Below are 26,477 nucleotides of genomic sequence, written 5' to 3'. Positions count from 1 at the left end.
GCGCGAGAAAGAGGTAGTATTCTCGCGAGAAGTCTAGAAGGCGGCAGTGATGGCGGCGGCGGGAAGCGGACCAGGACTGGGAGTGAGCGCAGGACCAGGCCCGGCAGCAGCTGCTAATGCAACACCGGCAGAAGAAGGGGAGACGAAGCAGGCAGCAGCCGTAGCGGCCGCTCCAGCCGGAGAGGGGACGTCTGCTGCTCCAGCCTCCGCGGAGCCCGGCTCCGGAGAGGCCGAAAGCGGGTAAGGCACCCTGCGGCCCGAGGAAGACCGGGGTAGCGGGCGGGAGGCCGGTCCCTTCTGAATCCCGCCGCTCCCGTGAGCACTCCCATCATCCCTCCTCCGAACCTAGGCCTGGCGGCCAAAGGCTCACCCTGCCTTTACCGGGGCCTTCGTCCCGCCCGCCGCTATACCCGTCCTCTCTGAATCGTATCTCAGGCTACGCCCCTTTGCACACCTTTCCCGGTTTCTCGGCCTCCCTCCCAGCCCTAGGTCCCCCGGCAGGGGGTTGGTAGCTCCCCCGCCCGCTTTTTTTTAGCAGGAACCCTTCAGAATTCCCAGAGAGGGAAATCACTTTGTACTGCCAGGCTGGAAGGAGTATCGGTCCCTCTGAAAACAGAGATGGAGAGGTGCATCTCTGCGAACCTCCCCAGGGACTAGTTCTGTCCGCTGTAGACTTGTCTGCAAGGGCGGTTAAGGTTTCCTTGTGCCCCACGGGCTTGAGTTCATCTTGGCCGCCTTCTTCCTAATGCTGAGCATCCTGTCTGAGCATCGGCTTGGCTGAAAAAGAGTAGGGATGTGAAGTTCAGCTGTACTTGGATCATCATCTTTGGGAATAGGCGTTTTCAGGTTTTCTTCTGAAATTTCTTCCATGAATGCTCTCCTTATTTTACAGTGATGCAAACTCGGTTGATGTAAGTGGTGGCTTGGAGACAGAATCCTCTAATGGAAAAGATACACTTGTAAGTATTTGAGTGTTTCTACTGCACAGTCAATAGGATTGGTTTTTTAAAGAGTTTGTGTGTCCACCCCTGCCCTAGCCGCCCCTCCATTCAGGTCTTTTGTTTTCTTTACATCCGTGATGCTGTGAATTTGTAGGGAATGGGCTCCAACAGTTCAGACTCCTTTCCTTTGGTTCTCACACAGTGTGCTGCTCTGGGTGAAGCAGGCTGGCGCTTCAGTTGAGCCCAAATACATTTCAAGTACTTTTCTCTTTGACGTCCTTCTTTTTCTGATCCTTTTCCGTCATACGTTTCAGGAAGGTGTCTCAGCTGTTAGTGTTCTTAATATGCTCAATACACACATAAATTCTCTTGGCAAGAATCTTGCCCTTAACTTGATTGTTTACAATGATGCCAACGTGGTGGGTAACATTGTAGACCCTTCCAGTTTTGTTCTGCAGGGTATTCATTTTTGAACAGTGCCCATTTCTTTGAGGAGAAGGCAATGGCCTCCAGTACTCTTGCCTGGAAAATCCCATGGACGGAGGAGCCTGGTAGGGTGCAGTCCATGGGGTCGCTAAGAGTCAGACAGGACTGAGCGACTTCACTTTCACTTTCATGCATTGGAGAAGGAAATGGCAACCTACTCCAGTGTTCTTGCCTGGAGAATCCCAGGGACAGGGGAGCCTGGTGGGCTGTTGTCTGTGGGGTCGCACACAGTCGGACATGACTGAAGCAAGTTAGCAGCAGCAGCATTTCTTTAATATCTACAAGATTACCTTTCTTGTAGATTTGCATGTATGTGGCCAAAGGAGCAGCTCTTAAGTTTTCTAAAAGGCCTAGAGAACATGTGGGGGTACCCTTCTTCTCTCCCTTTGCACTGGTCATTTTGGCAAAGTACTGGAAAATAGCAATTCCAGGCAAAAGGGTTGTTTGTGTTTTTTTTTTAAGTTTTTAAGCGAATCAAAAATACAATCAGATCAACTGACACGATTCTCTGATGGTTCTGTGGACACAGGAAGGTGCTGGGGATACTTCAGAGGTGATGGATACTCAGGCAGGCTCCGTGGATGAAGAAAATGGCCGTCAGTTGGGAGAGGTAGAGCTGCAGTGTGGAATATGTACCAAATGGTTCACAGCAGACACCTTTGGTATAGATACCTCGTGAGTATTTTTCAAAGTCCTTTGTGAGAATTGCTGTGTTAAATAGTAGATCTCAACATGTCCAACAGATGGTCCCACTCCAAGGATCGAACCCAGGTCTCCCTCACTGCAGGTAAAGATACCATCTGAGCCACCAGGGAAGCCCAGTTAGGTGTGTGGGCAAATGTAAATGCATAGGATTTCCCATGACTCCTGATTCTGGTTCAGTGAGTAGTAGGATTTGAATCAGAAATTGTTTTAATAGTCTGAGCATGTTTTTAGTCTACTAAGGGCATTGCCCTTAATAGGTAGAATGGTAGGTATTATCTTTGTCTTTGTGCTTAGGAGACAAAACTGCAATTACAAAGCATTACATAAACAAATTTGAGACAGTACCATTTAAACCTTGTATTGGATATTGTGGATTTGGGGGAAAGGATTGGTGTACATGGTGGATAAACCCTGATGTCAAAAATTTGAGATGGCAGGTGCCTCTTCATGCCTGACATCCTTTTTCCTTTTGGTTTCTAACTCACTCCCTTTAGGTGTCCTGAATTCTCTGCTCAGCAAAATCAATTTCCAGTCTTTGCCTCTCTTCTAGTGAATTAAAATCATATTAAGAATTTGAGAATGAAAGGCTCCTTATTCAGGAGATTCAGTCAACAGCTAGCAAGAGAGCATTACTGACTCACTGTCTACCGAAATGACTATACTGCTGGCTCCCTTGGGTGTTCTTTCCATATTCAAATAAATTTATATAAGACTATCTCAAAAGAGGGCTGCATTGTTAGTTCTGAAACTAACGTCCCTTGGGTTGGTTTGTGAAGAAATACCTTCCTTTATAATCTGTTGAATGCCTTCTAGTTAAAAAGTTAAAAGTAGTGTTAATATACTAATTAACATGTGACTGTTGATATTGAAGGATTGAATGTTTTAAACAGAAAGAAAAATACTGAGTGGTCAGAAGAATTGATCTTGGTAGAAAGACCTAAGAGAAAATATACAAGCTGGTCAGTTAGGAAAGACCTTAAATTGGGCCACTTTCACAAGGAGAATTTATTTGGATAAACAGGGCCTAGGAAAGGAAATTTACCAGAGAGATAACTCGGAGGGATGCAGAGACGAATCAAACCGTAGTTCAGAGGTTTGCTGGTGACCAGTGTGTACCTGAACTTGAGAAGTTACACCTAAAACCCAGTGGGTTGGACAGATTATCTTTTATGGCAGATGGAGGGAGTGAGTGAGTGAGCTAGCAGGGTATGAAAAAAACTGCTCTAACCACCTGATCGTGTTTGTTAATAATTGTATACCTGCTTCTCTCTCCTGTAAATGAGCTTACCACAACAGGCTGTTTGTAGAAGGGGCTGTAGAGAGAGGTACAGGTGAGGGAACTTGATCTTAACATTCATAAGGATGTTTCTTACTTCCTTGAATGGTGGTGGTAGACACACACCTGGAAATATCTCTTTGAGGATACGTTAAATTAGTTTCGGCAGAACTGAGCTGAAGATAGTTGCACAGTCATGTCCGACTCTTTGTGATCCCTTGGACTGTAGCCCTCCAGGCTCCTCTGTCCATGGAATTCTCCAGGCAAGAGTACTGGAGCGGGTTGCCATTTCCTTCTCTAGGGGATCTTCCTGACCCAGGGATTGAACCTGGGTCTCCTGCGTTGCAGGCAGATTCTTTACCAACTGAGTTTCAGCAGAGTCCACGATAAACCTGTCTTTATTTTGATTTCTTCTTTTCCAACTTAAACCAGTCTTTGGTTTCTCTGTTGCTTTCTCCTTTGCAGGACCAAGCTTTTCCTATGCTTTTCCAGTCACCAGCACGGCCACCACGCTGCACTAAGGCACGGGTCCTGTTAGCCCCCAGTTCCTTCCACCGGCTTCTCTGCCTTCAAACAGTCAGGCCTGCCTTTGCCCCGAGCTCATCTCTTAGGAAGTGAGCTGACACCTACCAGGAGTCTCAGTGGTTAGGACTCCTTTCACTTCCTGCCCCCTCACATAAAATCATCCCCTAAGCTTAACCAGTTTCTTTTCTTCTTGTATACTTGCTTGTCCAATTTTGTTATTTCACTCTATGTGAGGCCTTTTTTTTTAACCTTCTGTAACTGCTGAAGAAGCTTCTCACATATTCCCTTTTCTAATCTCTTCCTCCCTTCAGACCTGTTCTATCACCAAACTTTCCGCTTTCACCACATGGCTTCCCCTTCAAGGTGTTCCTGTTACCCACAGAGAAAATTCACTTCCCCAGGCATGTGAGGCCTCTGCTACTTCCTACCTTTCAAGCCTTTCAGCATATCTCTGACAACTCCCCTCCCCTGGCCAAACTGGTGTGCACCAGATTGCCCCTTTGCCTCCAAATTTGCAGTTTCTCATCTATACATGAAATAGCTCACCTACAGAAAAGAAAAGCAACTTGTCTTTCCAAATCCAGTTCATAATTTGTGTCCTCAAAAAATCTTCCCTAACTCTTAAATCTGAAGTTACTACTTCAGTCCTTTAAATTCTTAAAAACAGGACTTTCCTGATGGCCCAGTGGCTAAGACTCCACACTCCCAATGCAGGGGGCCCAGGTTCAATCCCTGGTCAGGGAACTAGATCCCACATGCCTCAACAAAGATCCTGTGTGCCACAACCAAGACCCAGAGCAGCCAAATGAATAAATATTTAAGATAATAATAATGTGTTTCAGAAAAGAGAGTGAATGTTAAAAAATAAGTAAATAAAAAATAAATTCTTAAAGATGGTCATCTGTAGGATTCATTTGGTAATGAGGCAGGTAATGTTTTTTGACTTCTGTGTTGTTCTTGAATAATTATTTACATTTTGAAGTTAATCTTTTTATACCTCTGTCTGCCCTTTCCAACAATTTTATTGACACTTTACAAAGAGACTTAAATATAGATATTTCAGTGCAAAGATATTCAAAGAGACTGCTTTGTCTTCTTCCACAAGTGTTTTTAGGTGTTTAAAAACTGTAATAAACTAGCCTGGATAGGGGCTCCAGTCAGAGCCTGCCAGATGTTGAATCAACCGTGGTGGATAATGTCCTGCTAAATTTTTGTGACAGAAAAGTTCAGCTATTTGTAAAACTACAAAGGGCCCTGTTTTGGTACCCTTTTCAAGTTTTAAGAGTGTGCTACTATATTAGCATCATTATCTAACTTTCACTGAGGGAAAGGATCCCTGTTGATGTACTTCTTTGAAGCGTGTGTTCAGAGGTTCACTAATGTGCGGAATTTGGCGTTCTCCAGATCCTGCCTCCCTTTCATGACCAACTACAGTTTCCACTGCAACGTGTGCCATCATAGCGGGAACACCTACTTCCTCCGGAAGCAAGCAAGTAAGGACGAGCCCTGGAGGGCTGCATGGTGACCTCCTCTGGTAGCCGGCAGAGAAAAGGGATCTGGGCTCAGCCAAGTTGGGGAACCTCTGCCACGAGGCTGGTAGAATTTACCTTGGAGCTTAGCTCTGGATGCCTGCTCCTGTCCATTTTAGATCACATGATGCTGTAGTTGTTAATCTGTGGACCATCTGGTTGAATATTCCTCTGGTGGCAGGAATATATTACTACAGTAACTCTTTCTTCCTTTTTGCTTTTGTAGACTTAAAAGAAATGTGCCTTAGTGCTTTGGCCAACCTAACGTGGCAGTCCCGAACACAAGATGAGCATCCAAAAACCATGTTCTCCAAAGATAAGGTAGAGATAGAATTACTGTCATTGCAATCATGCCAGAGAAGCAGGAGGAACTTCTGAATACAGTGGACCCTTGAACAGCACAGGTGTGAACTTCACTGGTTCACTTACATGCGGATTTTTTCAGTATATACATACCACAGTTCTACACAACTCAAGGCTGGTTGAATCCTTGGGTGTAGAACCATGAATACAGAGAGCCAACTGTAAAACTCTAGGAGGATGTTTGACTGTGGACAGTCCAGTCCCCCTAACCCCATGATTTTTCAAGGGTCAACTGTACAGCCTGACAAGTTCTTTTCCCCCAGTTTCTATGAATATATGACTGTAGATTCAGTGATTCCATTTTTCTCATTTCGTGTGATTTACTAACTTCCTGGTGTGTGTTCATTATGTCATTGGCTTAGCTCTTAGAAGGATGAATCTTTAAATAGTTTTGATTGGCTTTACAGAAGCAAACAATTGTCTGTTCCACGATTAATAATCAGATTTTGAGGTGAACCTTCTCAGCTTAGTTTGAGCTGTTTTCATGGATGCCTATCATAGATTTTGTTAGGGAAAAGGTTGACTTATTAAAAAAATATATATATCCTTTATTGTTAAACCACATGACTAAAGTCAGTATTTAAAATTAGATGGTCAGCCCATCCGTGAGTCTTTCAAGACTGAAGCACCCTCTCACCTTCTCTCTCCACATGCTGATATTTTCTATTCTAGTCAATGCTAGCTTTGACCTACAAGATTGATTGTATACCCCACTAATTGACTGCAACCTACAGTTTGAAAGACACTGGCTGGGGACTCCCCCTTCCCTGGTGGTCTAATGGTTAGGACTCAGCTTCCACTGCCCGGGGCATGGGTTCAGTCCCTGATCGAGGAACTAAAATCCCACAAGCCGCATGACTTGACCAAAAGAAAAAGAACAGCACTGGTTGGTATAGGGTGTTTAGTTCAGTTCAGTTCAGTTCAGTTCAGTCGCTCAGTCGTGTCTGACTCTTTGCAGCCCCCTGAACTGCAGCTCGCCAGGCCTCCCTGTCCATCACCAACTCCCGGAGCCTACCCAAACCCATGTCCATTGAGTCAGTGATGCCATCCAACCATCTCGTCTTCTGTTGTCCCCTTCTCTTCCTGCCCTCAATCTTTCCCAGAATCAGGGTCTTTTCCAGTGAGTCAGCTGTTCGCATCAGGTGGCCAAAGTATTGGAGTTTCACCTTCAACATCAGTCCTTTCAAAGAACACCCAGAATTGATCTCCTTTCAGATGGACTGGTTGGATCTCTTTCCAGTCCAAGGGACTCGCAAGAGTCTTCTCCAACACCACAGTTCAAAAGCATCAATTCTTCGGCGCTCAGCCTTCTTCACAGTCCAGCTCTCACATCCATACCTGACCACTGGAAGAACCATAGCCTTGACTGGATGGACCTTTGTTGGCAAAGTGATGTCTCTGCTTTTCAATATGCTATCTAGGTTGGTCATAACTTTACTTGCAAAGAGTAAACGTCTTTTAATTTCATGGCTGCAATCACCATCTGCAATGATTTTGGAGCCCCAAAAATATAGTCAGCCACTGTTCCCACTGTTTCCACATCTATTTGCCATGAAGTGATGGGACCAGATGCCATGATCTTAGTTTTCTGAATTTTGAGCTTTAAGCTAACTTTGTCACTCTCCTCTTTCACTTTCATCAAGAGGCTCTTTAGTTCTTCTTCACTTTCTGCCATAAGGGTGGTGTCATCTGCATGTCTGAGATTATTGATATTTCTCCCAGCAATCTTGATTCCAGCTTGTGCTCCCTCCAGCCCAGCGTTTCTCATGATGTACTCTGCATATAAGTTAAATAAGCAGGGTGACAATATACACCCTTGACGTACTCCTTTTCCTATTTGGAACCAGTCAGTTGTTCCATTGTTTAGTGAGACCAGTATATTCGGGATCAGACTGAGTAAGGCCTTTTCTGCTAAACAAACAAGTTAGGGCTTAATCCTGAAAGCTGAGGGAGTCATCAGAGGGTCCACCTTGCCCCTGCCCAGCTTTTTTCCTACATTAAAAAGAATGCGTTTAAACAGAGGTGTGCTATGATTAGATTTGTTGCTTGGTTTTTTTCCTTCCAAATTGTTATTTTGAATTTTTCAAATATACAGAAAAATTCAGATACAACAATAAATGCCTGTTTATTCCTTATCTAGATGTGCCTGCTGTTAATATTTTGCTGTGTTTGCTTTATCTACCAATATGTATATTTTCCCGATAAGCTTATATGAGACTTAAGGCTTACAAGTATAATATCTATAAAATTGTAGATATTATACTTTATCCAGTGTTCTCTCATAACCACAATACAATGACCACACTCAAAAGAATTAATGTCAGTGCAGTTTTCTTATAGTTTGTGTATTTTGTGTATACAGTGTACATTTTCTCAACATTATTGTCTAAATAATGTCCGTCATAGCTTTTTCTTCCAGCCAGGACCTGATCAAGGATCACACATTGAATTTAGTTGTAATGTCCCTTTTATCTCTAGAGCAGTTCCTTTTTTCTTTTTGGTTTGCTATGACATTTGAAATTTTGAAGAGCCTAGACAGTTGTTTGCCATGATGTTCCTCAATTCGGATTTATCAACTTGTTTCCTTATGCCTAGGTTTAGCTTAAACATTTTTGGCAAGAATATTATGTAGGTAGTATGTGTTTTTCTCTGTATTCCATTAGGAGACATAAGACATTGCTCTGTTTTATTATTAGTGATCCCAAATGTGACCACTTGATTTCTCCACTGTAAAGAGACTCTTTTTCTTTGTAATCATTAAGTAATTTATGGTTAATACATGGAGTTCGTGTGAATATCTTGTTCTCGCTACCCTTTCAAGCAGTGGTAATTGTAACCACTGATTATCCTAACCTCAATCAGTTAATGGAGTGGTCCTTGTACAACAGAATATATTTATTGGTTACAGTTCTTTTGTAAAGAAGAGCCCCGCGCCGCCCCCTCCCCCGTCCTCCTCGGTCATTGTTGTTGCTATTGTTTGTCTTTAGTTTTAAGACTCGCTGATTTTTATAGTCCATCATGGGATTTCTGGATTTCTGATGCTCAGATCTGACCAGTGTAGCCCCATCCTGGCTGACTTCAGACACTTTTTGATATGTCCCTATCAGTCTGAACTCTTCTTACCTTCTCGAACAAGAAGACGTTCCAGTCTTCCCTTTTCCCTTATACTTCCCCTAATTCAGCCTGGCTCCTTTGAGTAAAGCTTCCATGTTCACGGAACTTAATCTGGTGAAAGACGTTAGTGGTAGGTTGGGGCAGGTGGCCTAGGGTGGGAGGATGTTGGTGACAGAGGATGAAGTTCAGACACTGTGTTAGTCGTGTAAACAGAGGCTGGCGAGGACCACAGTTGGAGCAGGAAGGAGGCCTGATTGGTGAACATTTTCTGGAATTTTAAAGTTCACTTGGTGACTGCTGAGATGTGCAGGTTGCATGAGAAGGATGAGGGTGACTCCGTGTGTCAAACCTGTGATTCTGGGTGATCCTGAGTGCGAAGAGCAAGAATAGAAATCTGCAGAGCAGATTTGTGAGGTGAGGTTCAAGGTCAGTCCTAGTCGCATGGAGTCTGAGGTGCGTGCAGGATGTCCAGGTAGAGATGTCCCCAGCGCGGAGGAGCAGGAGCTCAGGAGAGAGGACACCAGGAGACGAGGGCACATCTTTTCCCTTTAACCGGATCATAAGCCCTGTGTGGCTAAGAGTTGTATGTGCTTGTTTGAAATTCCCCACAACTTACATGTTGTTCACATGCAGTATATATTCATTCAGTTATTAAAAGATGAGAACCATGTATCTGTCTTTTGATTCTGATGAGATCTTTGAAAATGCAGCAGTTTTGTGTGTGTGTGTGTGTGAGCATAATTTTGAAAGCAGCTATAAAAGCTTTAATATATTTTGTTTTAAAAATCAGGATATCATACCGTTTATTGATAAATACTGGGAATGCATGACGACCAGACAAAGACCTGGGAAAATGACCTGGCCAAATAACATTGTGAAAACTATGGTAAGTCAGTTAAAATTGACTAGACTCAACATTTAGAAAACCAGTGTTCCTTGTAAGAATTTATACTAGAAATTATATATATGTATATAAATAAATGGATTTTGTTGGGTGTTTTTTTTTTGATGGTGTTCTCACTGAAATAACGTGATGACTAAGAACAGGAGAACAACAGTATTAAATCTTAGTAATTGTAAATTTTAATGGTTTTCACACTAAATCAGTAAGTCGCATGTAGTCTTAAGTGAAGATGTGGTAGTTTTATGTACACTGCTGAATGCTTTGTCCATTGCACTTTGGCAAGTATAGTTTTATGACTAAATTGGAGACAATTGTTTGATTTAAAAAAACAAACTTTATTCTGTACATTATTGTTGTTAGACTTAGAGCACCTGGGGAGACATCAGCGCAAGCTGTTACCACTGTGTATCTCTGTGAGGTGTGGGGATGAGTGAGTTATGAAGGATGGTGGCTCTCATTTTTTCAAGTTTCTCTACTGTTTGTATTTTTTGACGGTCATGCATTAGTTTTCTAATCAAAGAAAAACAGTACTGGTGTGTGTTGGTTTTTTTTTTTTTTCAAGGGGCAGGGTGTTGGTGTTGAGATTTGGAGATTACACCTAGGAATTGGGAGTTAGGGGTTAATCATCCATTCAGTGTAAATATAAAATTTCCAATAACACTAAAATACTGTTTCCTTTTAGAGTAAAGAAAGAGACGTGTTCTTAGTAAAGGAACACCCTGATCCAGGGAGTAAGGACCCAGAAGAAGATTACCCCAAATTTGGCCTTCTGGATCAGGTACGTTAATAGGCTTCACAGGCCCCCATTTGATTTTTAAGCCACGGGGACAGAATCAGGCTGTGCTTACATTTGTGTATTTGCCACTTAAAAATGCCTATGACCCAGTGGGCTCCAAATAAATGGTTCTTATTCCATGTGAAGGAAAGAGCGCTCACCTTAAACTGGGAGACCGGTGTGTTAGTTGCAGCTCTTCCTTAAAATGTTGTGACTTGACACATACCATTTGTATCTTTTTAAACTTCCATGTCCTCACTTGTAACACAAATACGCCATTGCAAGTTATTTCTGATTTTCTTTCCACCTCAGATTTCATAGAGATTCAGATTTCTGTCTTTTCTTGTAAAATGTGAAGCTCTAGCCACATTGGGCCTGGATTCCCACAGGGAGGTCTGCCCTTGGTCCTCTACCACCCCTCCTCATTCCCCCTCCACCACCCCCACCCTGGCTCAGCCTGATTCTGAAAGCACTTCCATCCTCACCCTTGGCTGCCTCACACATGTGACTTGCTGATCCCTGAAGCATCTAAGTTTGGGACCTCTGCAGGCTTCAGAGTCTAGGTTGCCATTCTATTAGAATTTCTCCTGGGTTTTTTTTTTTTTTTTTTTAGCATTGCCAGGCTGGTTTGATTAGGTAGCCACCCTCTACAATTGAATATTTTCCCTCTAGGATCTTAGTAACATCGGTCCTGCTTATGACAACCAAAAACAGAGTAGTGCCGTGTCTACCAGTGGGAATCTAAATGGTAAGTGTTTAAATATCTCATGGATGAAATGTTTGTAAGCTATTGAACCCACATGTGCCTAGAATTGGGCAGTTTTTGGGCTGACTCTTAACTAGGTATTTACTAAGATGCTTTAAAGTCCAAATCTCAGTTTTTAGGGGCTAGCCATGGATTTGAGCTATGGTAGTAGAGGAGAAATTTTTGTTACTTTACACCACAGTTTGGTCTTAAGTGAAACATTTAACATAAAGCAAAGTACAATTTTAAGGTCAGATTTACTAAGTTTATATTCGACTCCCCATCTGTATCTTTATAACTAACAATTTAGGTTCACATACTTTGCACTCAAATTTTCCTTAATTCTACTGTTATTTAACTTCCTACCCATCTTCTAATTTTTCTTGCCCTAAATCTTCAGCTTATGCACATGACACCATTTCTGTGTTGACCACCCACTGTAGCATGTTTTTCTGTCTGACCCATCTAAAAGCAGGACAGCCCTTTGCTACTAATGGCAACACATTGAAAGCAGACATAATGGGGAGGCAGCCAGCTCTTCATCTGACATATGGTGTCCTTACCTTCTCTTCTGGAGCCATAGGGTCTTAAATATGTAACCATTTCCACTGTTACTAATATAACTAAGTGTGCTGTTCATCTCTTTATGTTATTTTTCCCCTTTTTGTTACAAGTTGACAAATGAATACACGGTGCCACTTCTGTTCTTACAGGTGGAGCCTCTTTTGGAGGTGAATTCCTCCTCTGTCTTCTTTCAGCCTCTCAGACTTAAGTATTTTGTGGTTTGGAAAATGCTTTTTGCTGAGTTGTGATAGAAGCTGAAACTGAGTTAAGACTGTAAAGCCTTGTGGAGTTGGTGGCAGTAGCACTGGATATGAAACAGTAGTTCCGGTTTAATGTTAGTAATTGGAAGCTTGTACGTTGTCATATTCTGCCTGACACGGCCAGCAGCCCCCTTAGTGTTGCTTGTTTTTTTCAACGTGGATCTAAAACTTGTCTCAAAATTATTGAAATGCAACGCCAATAAAACCTTAATAGTTTTTTGATTACGGTAACAAACTATAGAGATGTTGATGTTTTAACAGTTCAACATTAAGCCTTTTATGAGGACAGGATGACACCTGATATGTTCATAAAAGGAAGTTCAGCATAAATCTGGTCCTGTCTGTGCAGAATATGACCTGCCTTCAACGTCTTGATCCTCTCTTTATTGCAGCAGAACTGCTGATAATTTCCCAGCTTGCCCCAAATTAAGATACAGTACTCCATGCAGTTGTTACATAAAGGTGTTTTCCTGCAGTTCAGGGATGTTTCCTGGAAGTTGGAAAAACAAACTAATTGAGAGGAATGACAACTGGACAGAAATTTCAAAGTACCTATTTAAATGCACAAGGTAGTCTTCCTTGTGGCTTTTAGTATGTAGCTCGTTTTTTTTTTAATTTATAAATTCTTTATTTTCCACAAGCCAGATTCGTCTAACCTAAATTTGATGTGTTGGCACAATTTTAATAATTGTAAAGATTGCTGACTAAATTTAAAGCCGCCTTTCCTGCTTGTGTCATGTACAACCACACCAGATGCCTAGCAGCACTGAAGAGAAACACCTTTTTAGTATTTCTGTTTTTTGTTTCCACGTTTGGTGTACTTCTGTTTTGCTGGAAGTTCAAGTTCAGCGCTTTAGCAGATCCTGTGCCTCTCTCATGTTTATGGACTATGCCGTGTGTAGTTCATGCAAGCGAGCATCCCTTCAGTGAGGATGTTCTCCTTATGGATGTTTGTATTGATTTGAGTGGGAAAAAACTATCCACGCAGTTACTTCCAGCTGTGGGTGTCTGCAGTCTGAATGAGTGAAAATGCATTTGTGTCACATCCTTGGAAAGTGTTCCAGGAGTTGCAGTTCATTTAAGAAGCGAAGGGCACAGCTGTAACCCAGGTTCATTAGTGCTGGGTTCACTGGAGTCGCTGCCAGAACCCAGTATTCTGTGCTGGGAGCCACCCAGCAGACTCAGGCGAACCAGGGTGAAGTCCAGTATGCTTCTGGGAAGGAAATCCTGTGGTGTCACACAAATGCACGCTGGGAGTGTTCGTCCCAGGGGAGAGTCCCACAGGGTGCCTGTCACAGCTCACTGAAAGGGATCTGCCTTCTCTTCAAAGGAGGAATTGCAGCAGGAAGCAGCGGGAAAGGCAGAGGAGCCAAGCGCAAACAGCAGGATGGCAGCACCGCGGGGACCACCAAGAAGGCCCGGAGGTGAACACCCCCCCCACCACGTCAGAGGGCTGCAGAGCCCCTCAGTGAGGCAAGAGATCAGCGTCTGCGGGCACAAGCCTGCCCCTTGTTCTCAAATCTAAACAGATTGAGGGGTCAAGTAGCCCCAGACTAGGTGCCCTGTTCGGGGAACTTGTCTCTAAATGAAACAGCCCCAGGGAAGCACCCTGTGGTGATTGACCTGGGAGTGAAGTTCCGCTAAGGCATCTTGAGAAAGGATAGATGGACCAAAGGCAGTGAAAGAAACCAGTATTGAAGGTCAGCTCTTATACAGTAAACTTTCTGCCTGTCCCCCTCATAGCTCTTCCCTTCACTTTGTTCAGTACTAGGGTGACGAAATCCAGGTCATTTCTTATTCAGACTGGAAACAGGTTGTGGGTGTTCATATCACTGAGTTTCTGTTCTTTAGTCGTAGTAATAAACATGCTGCAGGAAACCGCCCTTGTTCCTCTGCGCCCTGTCTCCCCTGGCTTAGATGCATATTCAGATAAAGTAGTTCTCATTTCCCCATCTTGCCTGCAGAGGGCAGAATGATCTATTTGAATAATGAAAAACATTTGAAGTTGCCGGTGTTCCAGTTGAAACCGAATACAGCAGAGGCCTGTCTGACAGAATTGAAGGCACGTGAGCTAGAGGAGGGGGTTGTAGTTTCTTGATTTTATTTTTTCCTTTCTGCAGTGACCCTTTGTTTTCTGCTCAGCGTCTTCCCCCTCATGGCTACCCCTTGGAACACCCGTTTAACAAAGATGGCTATCGCTATATTCTAGCTGAGCCCGATCCCCACGCCCCTGACCCTGAGAAGCTCGAACTCGACTGCTGGGCAGGAAAACCGATTCCGGGAGATCTCTACAGAGCCTGCTTATATGAACGGGTTTTGTTAGCCCTCCATGATCGAGGTGGGTAAGCTGTTAATGTTTGTGCTGGGCCCTGTGTTGCTCAGAACTACTATCGTCAGCTCTGTCCTGTCTAGAATTAGATGGACTTGCCAATCTAATCCTCACCCCGTCTCTAACTAGGCTCAGCCGGAATGCAGGAAGTCATTTCCTTCTTTGTCTGTCCTTATAAGCTCTAGCCATTTATATACAGATACTTTTTTGTTTTTAATTTTCTATTTTGAACTAATTTTAACTTACAATAAAGTTGCAAAAATAATAGAATTTCCATATTGAAAGTGAAAGTGTTAGTCGCTCAGTCATGTCCAACACTTTGTGACCCCATGGACCATATAGCCTGCCAGGCTCCTCTGTCAATGAAATTTTCCAGTCAGGAATACTGGAGTAGGTTGCCTTTTCCTTCTCCAGGGGGTCTTCCTGACCCAGGGATCGAACCTGCTTCTCCCGCATAGCAGGCAGATTCTTTACCGTCTGAGCCACCAGGCTGCAAAACACGAAATACTAGAACTTTCATATATCTGTCATCAAACTTCTCCTAAGGAGTTTCTCCTTAAACAGCCACAGTACAGTTATCAAAACCAGGAGATGGGACTTCCTTGAAGGTCCAGTGGTTACGAATCTGAGTTTCCACTGCAGGGGGCGAAGCTTCAATCCTTGGCTGCTCAGCGTAGCCAGAAAAACAACAAACCCAGGAGATTAACATTAGTAAATACCATGAATGAAGCTAAAGACTTTATAAATTTCACCAGTGTTCCACTAATGCCTCTTTTCTAGGATTTCACATTGCGTTCAATTATTTCTTCATAGTCCCTTGCAGTGTTAATCAACTACTTTTTGAGTGTTCCTCAGTGAGGGTCTGACTGACTTTTTTTTCACATTTAGACTGTGGTTGTACACTCCTGTAAGAGCAGTGCGCACATGGATCCTTCCTACTGCATCATCTCTATAGGCTTGTGATGTCCGTGTGTCTTGTTATCAATCGTGTGGGCACAGTCATTTGGCTAAGGTGGTTTCTGCTGGCTCTCTCTACTCTCTTTCCCTTTGTAGTTAATACATATCTTAGGGAAAGATCCTTCAAGGTTATACAAATATCCTGTTTCTCTAAAGTTTTGCCCACTAATTTTAGCATCCATTCGTGGATCTTGTTGTTAATGTGGTGTTTGCCTAATCGTTTGCTATTTCTTCTTTTCTCTATTTAATTATTTAATTGATTATTTGTATCACTGTGGACTTAACACATATTTATGTATTTTGTAGGCTATATTTTATTTTGTCATTCAAATTACTCCAGCTTTGGTCATTAGGAGCTTCTTCAGGTTGGTTCCTGTGGGGTTTTGTTTTTTGGAAGTATAATTGACTTAGGATATTAGTTTCAGGTTTATAACATAGTGGTTGGGTATTCTTAGAGATGATACTCAAAGTTATTACAAAGCAATGGCTGTGTTGTCTGATGCCGTACGGTGTATTCTCATAGCCCGTTGGGTTACACATGGTGGTTTGTGCCCCTTGGTCCTCTGCCTGTATCTTGCCCGTTCCCGCTTCCTGCATGCACCTCTGGTAAGCACTAGTATGTTCTCTCTATCTGTGAATCTCTTTCTTGTTTCACACATTCATTAGGTGTTTTAGATTCCACGTAAAAATGATAACAGAATACTTGTCTTTCTCTGACTTATTTCACTGAGCATAATACCCCCCGGGTCCATTTAACATTGTTGCCAGTGGAATCTCTTGTGTCCTGTTGATAAGCCCCCATCGTTTATTTTCCCTTACTTGCGTCACAAGTTGTTTGTTTCTGGTTCATCTCACGTTTTCTATGCTGCAGGCCAAGTATCAGCTTCTTCTCCAGGGAACCCAGATTCCTTTGATTGGGGAAGCAGCCTCAGAAGTGAAGATGTGAGCGTTCTGTATGCTCGCCGTTGCGGGGTGGTACTCCGGGCTCCCTCGGTGGATCCAGGTGGAAAATACGTGTCTGCGTCGTAACGGACACACGTACATGGCCTGTACCGAGTTTACTCTGCCACCTTGGATTTTAATCAAACACTGTAGGGTCTGCAGCCATAAAATTAAAAGACGCTTGCTCCTTGGAAGGAAAGCTGTGACAAACCTAAACAGTGTATTAAAAATCAGAGGCATCCCTTTGCCAACAAAGGTCCGTATAGTCAGAACTATGGTTTTTCTAGTAGTCATGTATGGATCTGAGCATTAGACTATAAAGAAAGCTGAGCACTGAAGAATTGATGGTTTTGAACTGTGGTACTGGCAGAGACTTTGTGAGTTCCTTGGACTGCAAGGAGATCAAAACCAGTCAATCCTAAAGGAAATCAGTCCTGAGTATTCATTGGAAACACATATGCTAAAGCTGAAGCTCCAATACTTTAGCCACGTGATGTGAAGAGCTAACTCATTGGAAAAGATCTGATGCTGGGAAAGATTGAGGAGAAGGGGACGAGAGAAGACCAGATGGTTGGATGGCATCATTGACTCAGTGGAAATGAGTGAGCAAACTCCTGGAGATAGTGAAGGACAGGGAAGCTTGGTGTGCTGCAGTCTCTGGGGTCACAGAGAGTCAGACATGACTGAGAGATTGGAAAACCACCATAGAGTCATCCAACCTCCCACCTTTCTGTTTGTAACTTCTTTCTGGAGCAGTGAGAAACCTGACTCTAATTATCTACAGCACATTTTCTTACTTATTCATGTCGAATGTGCACACAGGGTGGTTTGAGAATTGCAGACCACTGTAGGAAGCATTCACTAACGAGATTACAGCATGTGTGTACAGCTCTTTCGGTCTTGGCCTTGCACTGTCCCGTGTGGATACTGTTGGCTTAGTTCTTTTCCTCCTCACCTCCTTCAGCGTGGTCACAACTTTCATTTGTGATACAGGTAGGCTTACTTGTTAGTGTTGGTATGCCATTGGGGTTCTCCTGCACACTGGGGGCGTGTGTGTGTGTGTGAAGGGTACATGTGACATTACCGGGGTTCTGAGAATTACTGCTGTTCACTGAGGTTTGCTCAGTGTCACTGCCTCCTCAGCCCTGCTGCCTGCCCTCATTTCTTCCTTTTCCCCTGCTGCTTTCCCACCCACCTCTGCACTTAGCCAGGCTCTTTAGTTTCTAGTTCATCCTGGCTGTGTTTTTTCTGCACAGACGAGCACACACATGTATTTCCTTTGCTCCTTGTTTTTTTGTACAGAAAGGCAGCATACTGTAGGGAGTCTTGCATTTTGCTTCATGCAGTTACTCCAGACTATTTCAAAGAGCTCGTCCACTTTTTTTTTTTTTTTTTAGCTTTATGATATGCCATTATGTGGATGTACATGGTGTATTCAGCTGCTCTGAATATAGGCATTTAGGTTGTTGCTAGGATTTTGGATTGACAGAGAAGCAGTGGATAGCTTTGGGGTGTGTGTGTGTGTATTATTGGTGGTGTATTTTCCAAGGTAGAATTCTAGAAGTGGAATTGCTGAACCAAAATAAGTATATATGTAGTTTTGTTCAATATTGCCAAGTTTCCCTTCAAAAGGTTGTGCTGGTTTGCATTTCCACCAGCAATGTAGAGAATGTTTGTTTCCGTATAACCTCACAAACAGAAGATTTCCTAGGTATTAATTTTGTCCCATCTGAGAGGTGAGAAGTGGAGTCTCAGGATTTTGTGTTTCTTTGAATGTTATTTTCTTGTTTGAGTTGTTATCTTGTGCATTAGGTTTGTGTTTTTTTATTTCCCCTGTTTCTGTTGGGAGTTTGATATTTTGTCTCTTCATATGTTAGGGATGTTAGTTAGCCCTTTGTCTGTGGTGTATTTTCTCCCAGTTTGTCAGTTGTCTTTTGACTTTGTGTATGACTTTTTTGAAATGTGAAACTATTTTTTTAATGTATAATAGTTCTTTTAATGGCATAATTTATTCAGTTACTAGAATAGCATTCATTATCCTGTAGAATGGGAAAGTGAATTTAAAGAAACTACTGTTAGACAGGTGTACTTCATGAATTTTTTTTGCTGTTTTTCTGGAGTATTAATGCAAATTCCAGATAGCATATTATTTCACCCATAAATATCTCAGTATTTATCTCCAACAAGGATTTTTAAAAACATAACCACTATGCCATTGTGTTACCTAATGAAGGTGAATAATAGTTTCTTAATTATTCCATACTCAGTTCACATTTCCATGGTTGTGTAAAATATGCCTCTTTCACTTGTTTCTTTTAATTAAATCTGAACACATCCATATAGTTATTTCATTAGGAAGCCGTTCGTTCTTTCTTTCTGTTTTTTTTAACTTTCTAATTTTTTCAAAATTTATTTATTTGTTGGCCGTGCTGGGTCTTTGTTGTCGTGCGAAGGCTCCTTGTTGCAGTGGCCTCTCGTCCTGAAGCCTGGGCTGCAGAGCACGCGGGCTTCGGCCGTTGTGGTGCGCGGGCTTAGCTGCTCCGAGCATGTGAGATCCACCTGGACCAGAGATCGAATCCCTGTCCCCGGCATTTGCAGGCAGATTCTTAACCCCTGGACCACCAGGGAAGTCCCCTTCATTATTTCTTGAATTGATGCTAAAAGCTGTAACTCTTGTACTGATGCTTGTCAATCAAAAGTGAAGGAGACAGTGAAGTCACTGGGACGTAACCCCTTGGGGTGATGAACCGTTTAGGATTGACTCCTGCTAGTGACAAGCATGCTTTGAGAGTAGGGAAGGGCCAGATAAGCGACGTCCGGGTTTAAGCAGTGATCCTTGTCTTGTTTCACTATTAGCTGTAATTCTGGAGGGGAGAAAAAGAGAGACCATGGGCCCTTAGCAGTGACTTGTTAGAACTTAGTGCAGGGATAGTAGTGGCTCCTGCTGCCTGTGCTGAGCCTTTTAAAACTTAACCGTCTATATAGTATCTTTTAAACTTTATTTTGAAGTTATCTCAGATTTGTTTATTATTTTTTAAAGAAAGTGAAAGTGTTAGTTGCTCAGTCGTGTCCACCTCTTTGCGACCCCATGGACTGTAGCCCACCAGGCTCCTCTGTCCATGGAATTCTCCAGGCAAGAATGCTGGAGTGGGTTGCCGCTCCCTTCTCCAGGGGATCTTCCCAACCCAGGGGTCAAACCTGGATCTTTTGCATTGCAGGCAGATTCTTTACGATCTGCTCCACCAAGAGAGCCAAATTATTACTATTTAAAAAAAATATTTCTGTATTTATTTGGCTGTGTCAGGTCTTAGTTGTTGCGTGCTGGGTCTTCACTGCAGTGCCCGTGGGCTTAGTTGCTTCATGGCGAATGGGATCTTAGTTCCCTGACCAGGGATGGCACCTGCATCCCCTGCATTGCCAGGCAGATCCCCAGCCCCTGGACCACCAGGCAAGTCCCCTCAGATTTATTTCTTAAGAAAGTTGTAAGAACTATAGGAAACTTGTTGGTTTTTTTTCCCTGAACCGCTAGAGAGTAAATTGCCATGATGCCCTTTCAACCACTGAGAGGTTTATTTTGTGTTTCTTACAGACAGGACGTTCTCTCTGTGTCATCTAGTGCTGCACAGTGATCACTGTAACACTTAGCAGTCTAAAGCGACCAGTGTTCATCAGCCCACGGTTTCTGAGGGTCAGGAATCTGGGGGCAGCTTAGCTGTGTGGCCTGGCTCAGGAAAACTCAGGAGGTTGTCATCAAGCGCCTAGCTGGGGCCGACAGGTCTCTTTCCAAGACGGCTCAGTCACGCAGCTTTGACAAGACGCCCTCAGATCCTCACTTGTGGTCCATAGACTGCTAATTTGTCCTCATCCCTGGAAGCTATGGAGAATTCCATGGACTGTATAGTCCGTGGGGTCACAAAGAGTTGGACACAACTGAGCGACTTTCACTTTCACTGGAAGCTAACTTCTCCCAGAGCAGGTGATCAGGGAGCCATAATGCGTTTGACCCATCTTAAAGTCAGACAGTCAACTCTAACTTCGTTTTATTTGGAAATTGTCACTAAATTCATTCCACACTCAAGTGGAGAGAAATTAGACTGCATCCCTTGACAGGAAGAATATCAAATAACTAGTAGTTATTTTTACACTTACATTCCTATGGAACCAGTACACAACCGCCGAAGGCAGAAAGTCAGCGTCTGATTACTTCCATCCCATCCTCAGATGCAGTGCAGGTTTCTCCAGATGATCTGGTGTGTCCATTATAGCAGAAGCATCCAGTTGAAAGTAATTTGCTGCATTTAGTTGTGATTCTGAATTCTGCTTCAGCCTGGAACAGTTTCTTCACCTTTCCTAGACTTTGACCTTGACACTTCTGAAAATGAAGAGACCAGTTATTTTACAGAGTATCCCTCAGTTTAGTTTCATCTGGTTCCTCGTGATCCAGGTTCTGCATTCTCGACAGGAGAATCACAGAAATGGTCGCACGTACTGCGTCCTGTCAGTATGGTCCTCATATGTGGTCATAGATGGTGTTCACACTTGGGGAGCTGAGTGCAGGACATAGGACGATTCTACTATTTTTGAAAGTTTGAAATTGTTTCAAATAAAATGTCTTCTAAATCCTGATGATTTAGTCACATATCAGGTTCCAAACACAGTTGTATTTTAGGGAATAGTATAATTTAACCTGCCATCTTAAATAATCATATATAATAACAAGTGGCTGCTTGACAGCTTTTTTCCTTTTTCTTTCTTTCTCTGCCTTCATCTGTATCTTGAAGTTTTTAATTCCTAAACTAATATTTCAAATTCCTGGCTTGATATTTCTGGTTTTTAATTTTGCTTAACTGGAGGGTAAGAGACTGTGTTTTTGTGGCTATTGTCTCCAAAGTATTTCAAATAAGTTGCAGGCTTTTCTTTTCATCTCTATCACTGTAGCTCCCCAGTTAAAGATCTCCGATGACCGGCTGACTGTGGTTGGCGAGAAGGGCTACTCTATGGTTCGGGCTTCCCATGGGGTTCGGAAAGGTGCCTGGTACTTTGAAATCACAGTGGATGAGATGCCGCCAGACACTGCCGCCAGACTGGGCTGGTCCCAGCCGTTAGGTAAGCCAGGGCTGTGATACAGACATGGCGACAGGTGGAGAGGTGTCCACCATCTGGTTGACCGTCATGACTTTGGGGCTTATTGGATTTTGTGGGCATAATGTTCAATTCCTAAAGGTTTAGGTAGGTTGAAGTTCCTAGGAATATTTTTATAATTCATTGCTTGTGAGAAATAGTTTGTTAGCAGTTTGACAAAATTCGTAAAAAATTAAAAAGGAGTAGAATCTTTTCTTTCAGCAGGCCAGAGTAGACTTGCAGTCCTGACTTGCTGTGTATGTTCTTATTGGAACAGGTAACCTTCAGGCTCCCTTAGGTTATGATAAATTTAGTTATTCTTGGCGGAGCAAAAAGGGAACCAAATTCCACCAGTCCATTGGCAAACACTACTCTTCTGGCTACGGACAGGGAGACGTCCTGGGATTTTATATCAACCTTCCCGAAGATACAGAGACAGCCAAGTCACTGCCCGATACCTACAAAGATAAGGTGAGTCTGTCCTCCTGAGAGATCCCTGGGTTTGAAGACCAGTGGCAGCCAATACCTGCAGCTGCATGTTCTCTTGATGCTTATCTTTCCCAATATTTCATTTTGGAAATTTTAAGACATAACACAGTTCAAAGAATTTAAAAGTAGGTGTCCAAATGCCCAATACCTAGACTCTGCCATTATCGTATATTATCCAAGGACTTCCCTGGTGGTCCCATGGGTAAGAATCCACTTTGAAGTACAGGGAACAGGGTTTGATCCCTGGTTGGGGAACTGGGATCCCACATGCCGCAGAGCAACCAAGCCCGTGCTCCACAACGAAGATCCTGTGTGCCACAACTAAGAACTGATGCAGCCAAATCAGTATGCAAAAACCATGTTATCCATTCATTCCTCTACCGACCTGGTCACCCATTAATCCATGTTTTTTTAACCCCCACCAAGTAACCTCTGCCAAGTACTTCAGAGGGCTTCCCTTGTGTTTCAGCTAGTAAAGAATCCACCTGCAATGTGGGAGACCTAGGTTTGATTCGTGGGTTGGGAAGATCCCCTGGAGAAGGGAAAGGCTACCCACTCCAGTATTCTTGCCTGGAGAATCCCTTGGACAGAGGAGTCTTAGTAAGGGCCTTTTATGAAGATGTTTAATAAGTGTGTACCATCTGGTAATTCTTAAGATGCACGTGGTTCAAAGTATAACAAACCTGATTCTGCAGAGATACTAATTTTGTTCAAAACACAAAGACTCATGCTATTTATGTGAATCTGGCTGTTTTTTTTCATGATGATGTAGCTGCTGCTTCACTGTTCCTTTTCTCTCTCTCGGTTTTCAAGGCTTTAATAAAGTTCAAGAGTTATTTGTATTTTGAAGAAAAAGACTTTGTGGATAAAGCAGAGAAGAGCCTAAAGCAGACTCCTCACAGTGAGGTGAGTCATGGTCATTAAATGTCAGAAGTAGAAGAATTTGTTCTCTGGGCCCAAGCCCCTTGTTATGAAAGTGAGGGGACTGAGGCCCACGGCGCAGTGGAGGGATTTCTGCTGATACAACAACAGCAGGGCCAACACACTCTCCTGCCTGCTGTGCTTGGTTCTTCCTGGGGTGCCTGCTGCCACGAGAAGGCTGACCTGGGTTCTTGGAGAAAAGGATATAAAACAGCAGCTGAATAAGCAACGTCTGCAGGCAGTCGAGGAAGCAAGTCAGAGATAGCGGTCCTTTATCAAAGCAGGGAGCAAGTGCAGAGGGGTGAACCCTGGAGTAGGACATGCTGGCCTTGCTATGTGACCCGGGGCAATAGGAGCTCTGATGCCTTATTCATTGTCTTCTAGAACTTTCCCCACCTCCCTTCTCCAGGGTTGCTGGGAATATGTTTGTCCAAGGTTACAGCACAATCAAAGAAGGGCTGGTGCATCTGGACCAACCACAAGGGCCAAAAATAGAAGGTGGGAGAAAAGTCCTGAGCTGGGGACACTCCTCCATAAAAATGCTGTGAAGCCACCTGTGATTGACAGTAATAGAAGCAAATGTGGGGGAAAAAAAAAAAGAAGCAAATGTGGGAGAATACACTTAGGATTCCGCTTGTTTTAGGGAAAAGTAGTGAAGGCAAGCAGTTAATTGAGCCAGAAAATACAGCCAGGTGCAACATAGCTGTTCCTGGGAAGAAGAGATAGAGAACGGTACTTCAGAAAAAGCAGCTTTTCCTGAAGTCCATCTCAGGTGGTTAAGAGAGAAAATTCAGGATAGTTTCAAGAAAGAAAGGATAAAGGAGAATTCTAGGACCTTGACAGAAGACCTGCGAGATTTTCAAAGTAGAAGTGCAGAAGGGAGGACCTGAGTGAGGCAAGGGAAGGGGACAAATAAATAAGCTTAAAAGGGTGTTGCTCCAAGGGGCCAGTGGAAGACCAGCTACTTTTTATAAATATAATGAATAACAAAGTGGAACTATTTGGTGTAAGTAGCATAGGAATTCAGAAACAGATAAATGTAAGCACTTGCTACAACAATGCATGTAGATATGCAGTGAGAAAACCTAAGATATTGCATAATAAGTGTCAGCTATTGCTGTTAAATGAGCTATGCTATTCTTTGAATTCCGTAGTCGTGCTGCCCACAAACCGCTAGTAAAGTGTCCTCCAGCAGAGTTCATTTTAGTGTGTTCTTTTTTGAAATTCTGAAGTAAAACCATGGTTTTTGTTTCAGATAATTTTTTATAAAAATGGTGTCAATCAAGGTGTGGCTTACAAAGACATTTTTGAAGGGGTTTACTTTCCAGCCATCTCCCTGTATAAGAGCTGCACGGTACGTACCCTCTGTTCATCCTGCGAACATGGCTCGAGAGAGATCGGTGAGCCGCTGTGGTCAGAGAGCCATGAGCTGGGTTCTAGAAGGACGTGTGAAAGGCCTAGGAGTGAGCAGGCAGCGTAGCCCTCCTGTTGGTTCCAGAAATAGTTGGGCACTTTAGGAAGTGTCTGCTTGGGTAGATAAAGATCGCTTGGTTACTATGCTCCACACCTTTCCTCTGGATGTTGCTGCGTGGCCTGTGCTGTTCAGTGTAAAGGATATAAGGTGTGTACATGCATAAATTAATTTGCTGTTATGTGTCATGATAACCTACCATCATTAGTGACTATTGCTTATATTGATTTTTTTTTTTAATATGATCAGCATGAAGGAGACTGTCATTAGAGCCAGTTTAAAAAAATTTTGTAAAGGCAGTGCCTGGAAGTTTCCATGTCCTTTTACTTGTCAGTAACCACTGCTGAAGTCATACAAGGAAATCTTTAGGTTATAAACAGAAGTCAGCAAAGTCTGTTTACCTAATTCATGATGCCTTGACCACTTTGAGCAATTATTAATGTATACCCTCTGTTCCAGTTGTACCCTGAATATCACAGCTACATTTAAAAGCCTCCCTTGTCATGCTCAGGTTTTCACTACTTTCTTCCCTTTCTTCACGTCTGCCTGGATTGAATTTGTCCCAGGTCTCCATAAACTTTGGACCATGCTTCAAGTACCCTCCAAAGGATCTCACGTACCGCCCTGTGAGTACCACTGAACCCGCCTGCGGGCATCATCGTCTCTGTTACTTCCTGCCGCCGCTGCTCTCGTCTCACCTCACTCTCTGTCCCTTATTCCTCCACAGATGAGTGACATGGGCTGGGGCGCCGTGGTGGAGCACACTCTGGCTGATGTCTTGTATCACGTGGAGACGGAAGTGGATGGAAGGCGGAGCCCCCCGTGGGAGCCCTGACCAAGTCCCTTTCTCTTTGCAGATACAGACTTTCTGGGAAATTGTATTGGGGGGCGGGGGGGGGTTGTTTTTGTTTTTTAACTGTTGCAAGTTTTCCCGAAGACGCCACAGAACAGGGCCTCTGCTGTAGTAAGTTGAAGGCCGAGTGGGACTGGGAGAGATCCCTGCCCTTCGTTACTCGCCCTTCCGGGACGGCTTTCCCTGTGCACACCACACCGCAACAGCTGCCGCCCTGGGATCCCATAAGCGCCCCGTGCAAAGGGCTGTACCACATAGCCCACCAGCTGAGACATGCTGCTTCCTGTGTTTTCGGAGGACGGGGTCGTCTCGTCCAGTAGCTAACTTATTTAGAGACATTTCCTTCTGTGGGCACTGCCTGCCTCCCACCTGGTTCCCAGGAAGCAGTGGGCCCATTTCTGAGAAGAGCTGGAATCCACGACTACATTCCAAAGCAGTCTAAAAATGTTTTCCTTTTGGTGTGGGTGTGCTTTTAATTTTGAGATGAACTTTTGAACACTGGGATCTCTGAAACTACTAGGTCCATAGGACTGTCATTGTGAAAGGCACTTGCTTGCAGCTTTAACAGTGAGAAGCTCTTCCCAAATAAAACTTGTCTTCGAGTGTATGTGGCACTTTGCTTCCCTTTCAGGTTGGGGTCCACGTGCTGACTGTTGGAAAAGTGGGCGCCCTAAGGAGCCAGTATTGGTGAAGAGAGGCAGGTTTCTGTCTCCACCCGCCAGCTCAGCCACCCAGTCTGCCCTGTGAAACCAGACTCTTGAAGGCAGATGGAACTTCACAGGGCTCATGGTCTCCCTCCATCTCTTCCCTTTGAACTTGGCTGTTGATCTGTGTGGATTGTCTTCTTGCCTTGCTTCCCTTCCTTTGTATTAGCTGATGATTAAAGGGCAGGTTTCAAGGACTCCACTGGTGGCTAAGACTCCAAGCTCCCAAGGGAGGGGGCCCAGGTTCGGTCCTTGGTTAGGGAACTAGAGCTCACCTACCCCAACTATAAGATTCTCTGCCATAACTTAAGATCCTATGTGCTACAGTGAAGACCTGGCACAGCCAAGTAAATATTTAAAAGAGAAGGGGGGGCAGTTTTCAGAAGACTAAAAATTGAAATGTAAGAATGAACCTTTCCCCTGGGGCTGTGTGTGTTTCCCTATCTTCACTGCACCCGCCCCACAACGTTTTTGCTGGGAGCCACACCACAGCTTGCAGAACT

At 43.6% G+C, this 26,477-nt stretch overlaps 1 protein-coding gene across 1 annotated transcript; it reads left to right on the top strand.

Annotated features, from left to right (window-relative positions):
* The first annotated feature begins 6 nt into the window (after positions 1-6).
* On the top strand, positions 7-25,877 carry ASH2L (ASH2 like, histone lysine methyltransferase complex subunit). Its single transcript, XM_070364385.1, has 16 exons — positions 7-240; positions 893-959; positions 1,957-2,102; positions 5,338-5,426; positions 5,689-5,783; positions 9,730-9,825; positions 10,526-10,621; positions 11,291-11,366; positions 13,518-13,611; positions 14,308-14,525; positions 21,354-21,521; positions 21,814-22,007; positions 22,839-22,931; positions 24,202-24,300; positions 24,984-25,043; positions 25,145-25,877. Exons 1-16 carry the CDS (start codon positions 50-52, stop codon positions 25,250-25,252), a joined length of 1,890 nt encoding a protein of 629 aa, XP_070220486.1. The 5' UTR covers positions 7-49; the 3' UTR covers positions 25,253-25,877.
* Positions 25,878-26,477: the final 600 nt, after the last annotated feature.

This window comes from Bos mutus, chromosome 27 (assembly GCF_027580195.1).
Source record: "Bos mutus isolate GX-2022 chromosome 27, NWIPB_WYAK_1.1, whole genome shotgun sequence".
Taxonomy (NCBI): Eukaryota; Metazoa; Chordata; class Mammalia; order Artiodactyla; family Bovidae; genus Bos; species Bos mutus.
This window is presented reverse-complemented; position numbering and strand designations above follow the sequence as displayed.

Bases quoted from the DNA above. Each gene is read 5' to 3' on its own strand.
- ASH2L (XM_070364385.1), top strand. From the start codon at position 50: ATGGCGGCGGCGGGAAGCGGACCAGGACTGGGAGTGAGCGCAGGACCA. The intron at 2,103-5,337 runs GTGAGTATTTTT...GGCGTTCTCCAG, and splicing joins ACCTTTGGTATAGATACCTC to ATCCTGCCTCCCTTTCATGA. The intron at 14,526-21,353 runs GTGGGTAAGCTG...CTATCACTGTAG, and splicing joins GTTAGCCCTCCATGATCGAG to CTCCCCAGTTAAAGATCTCC.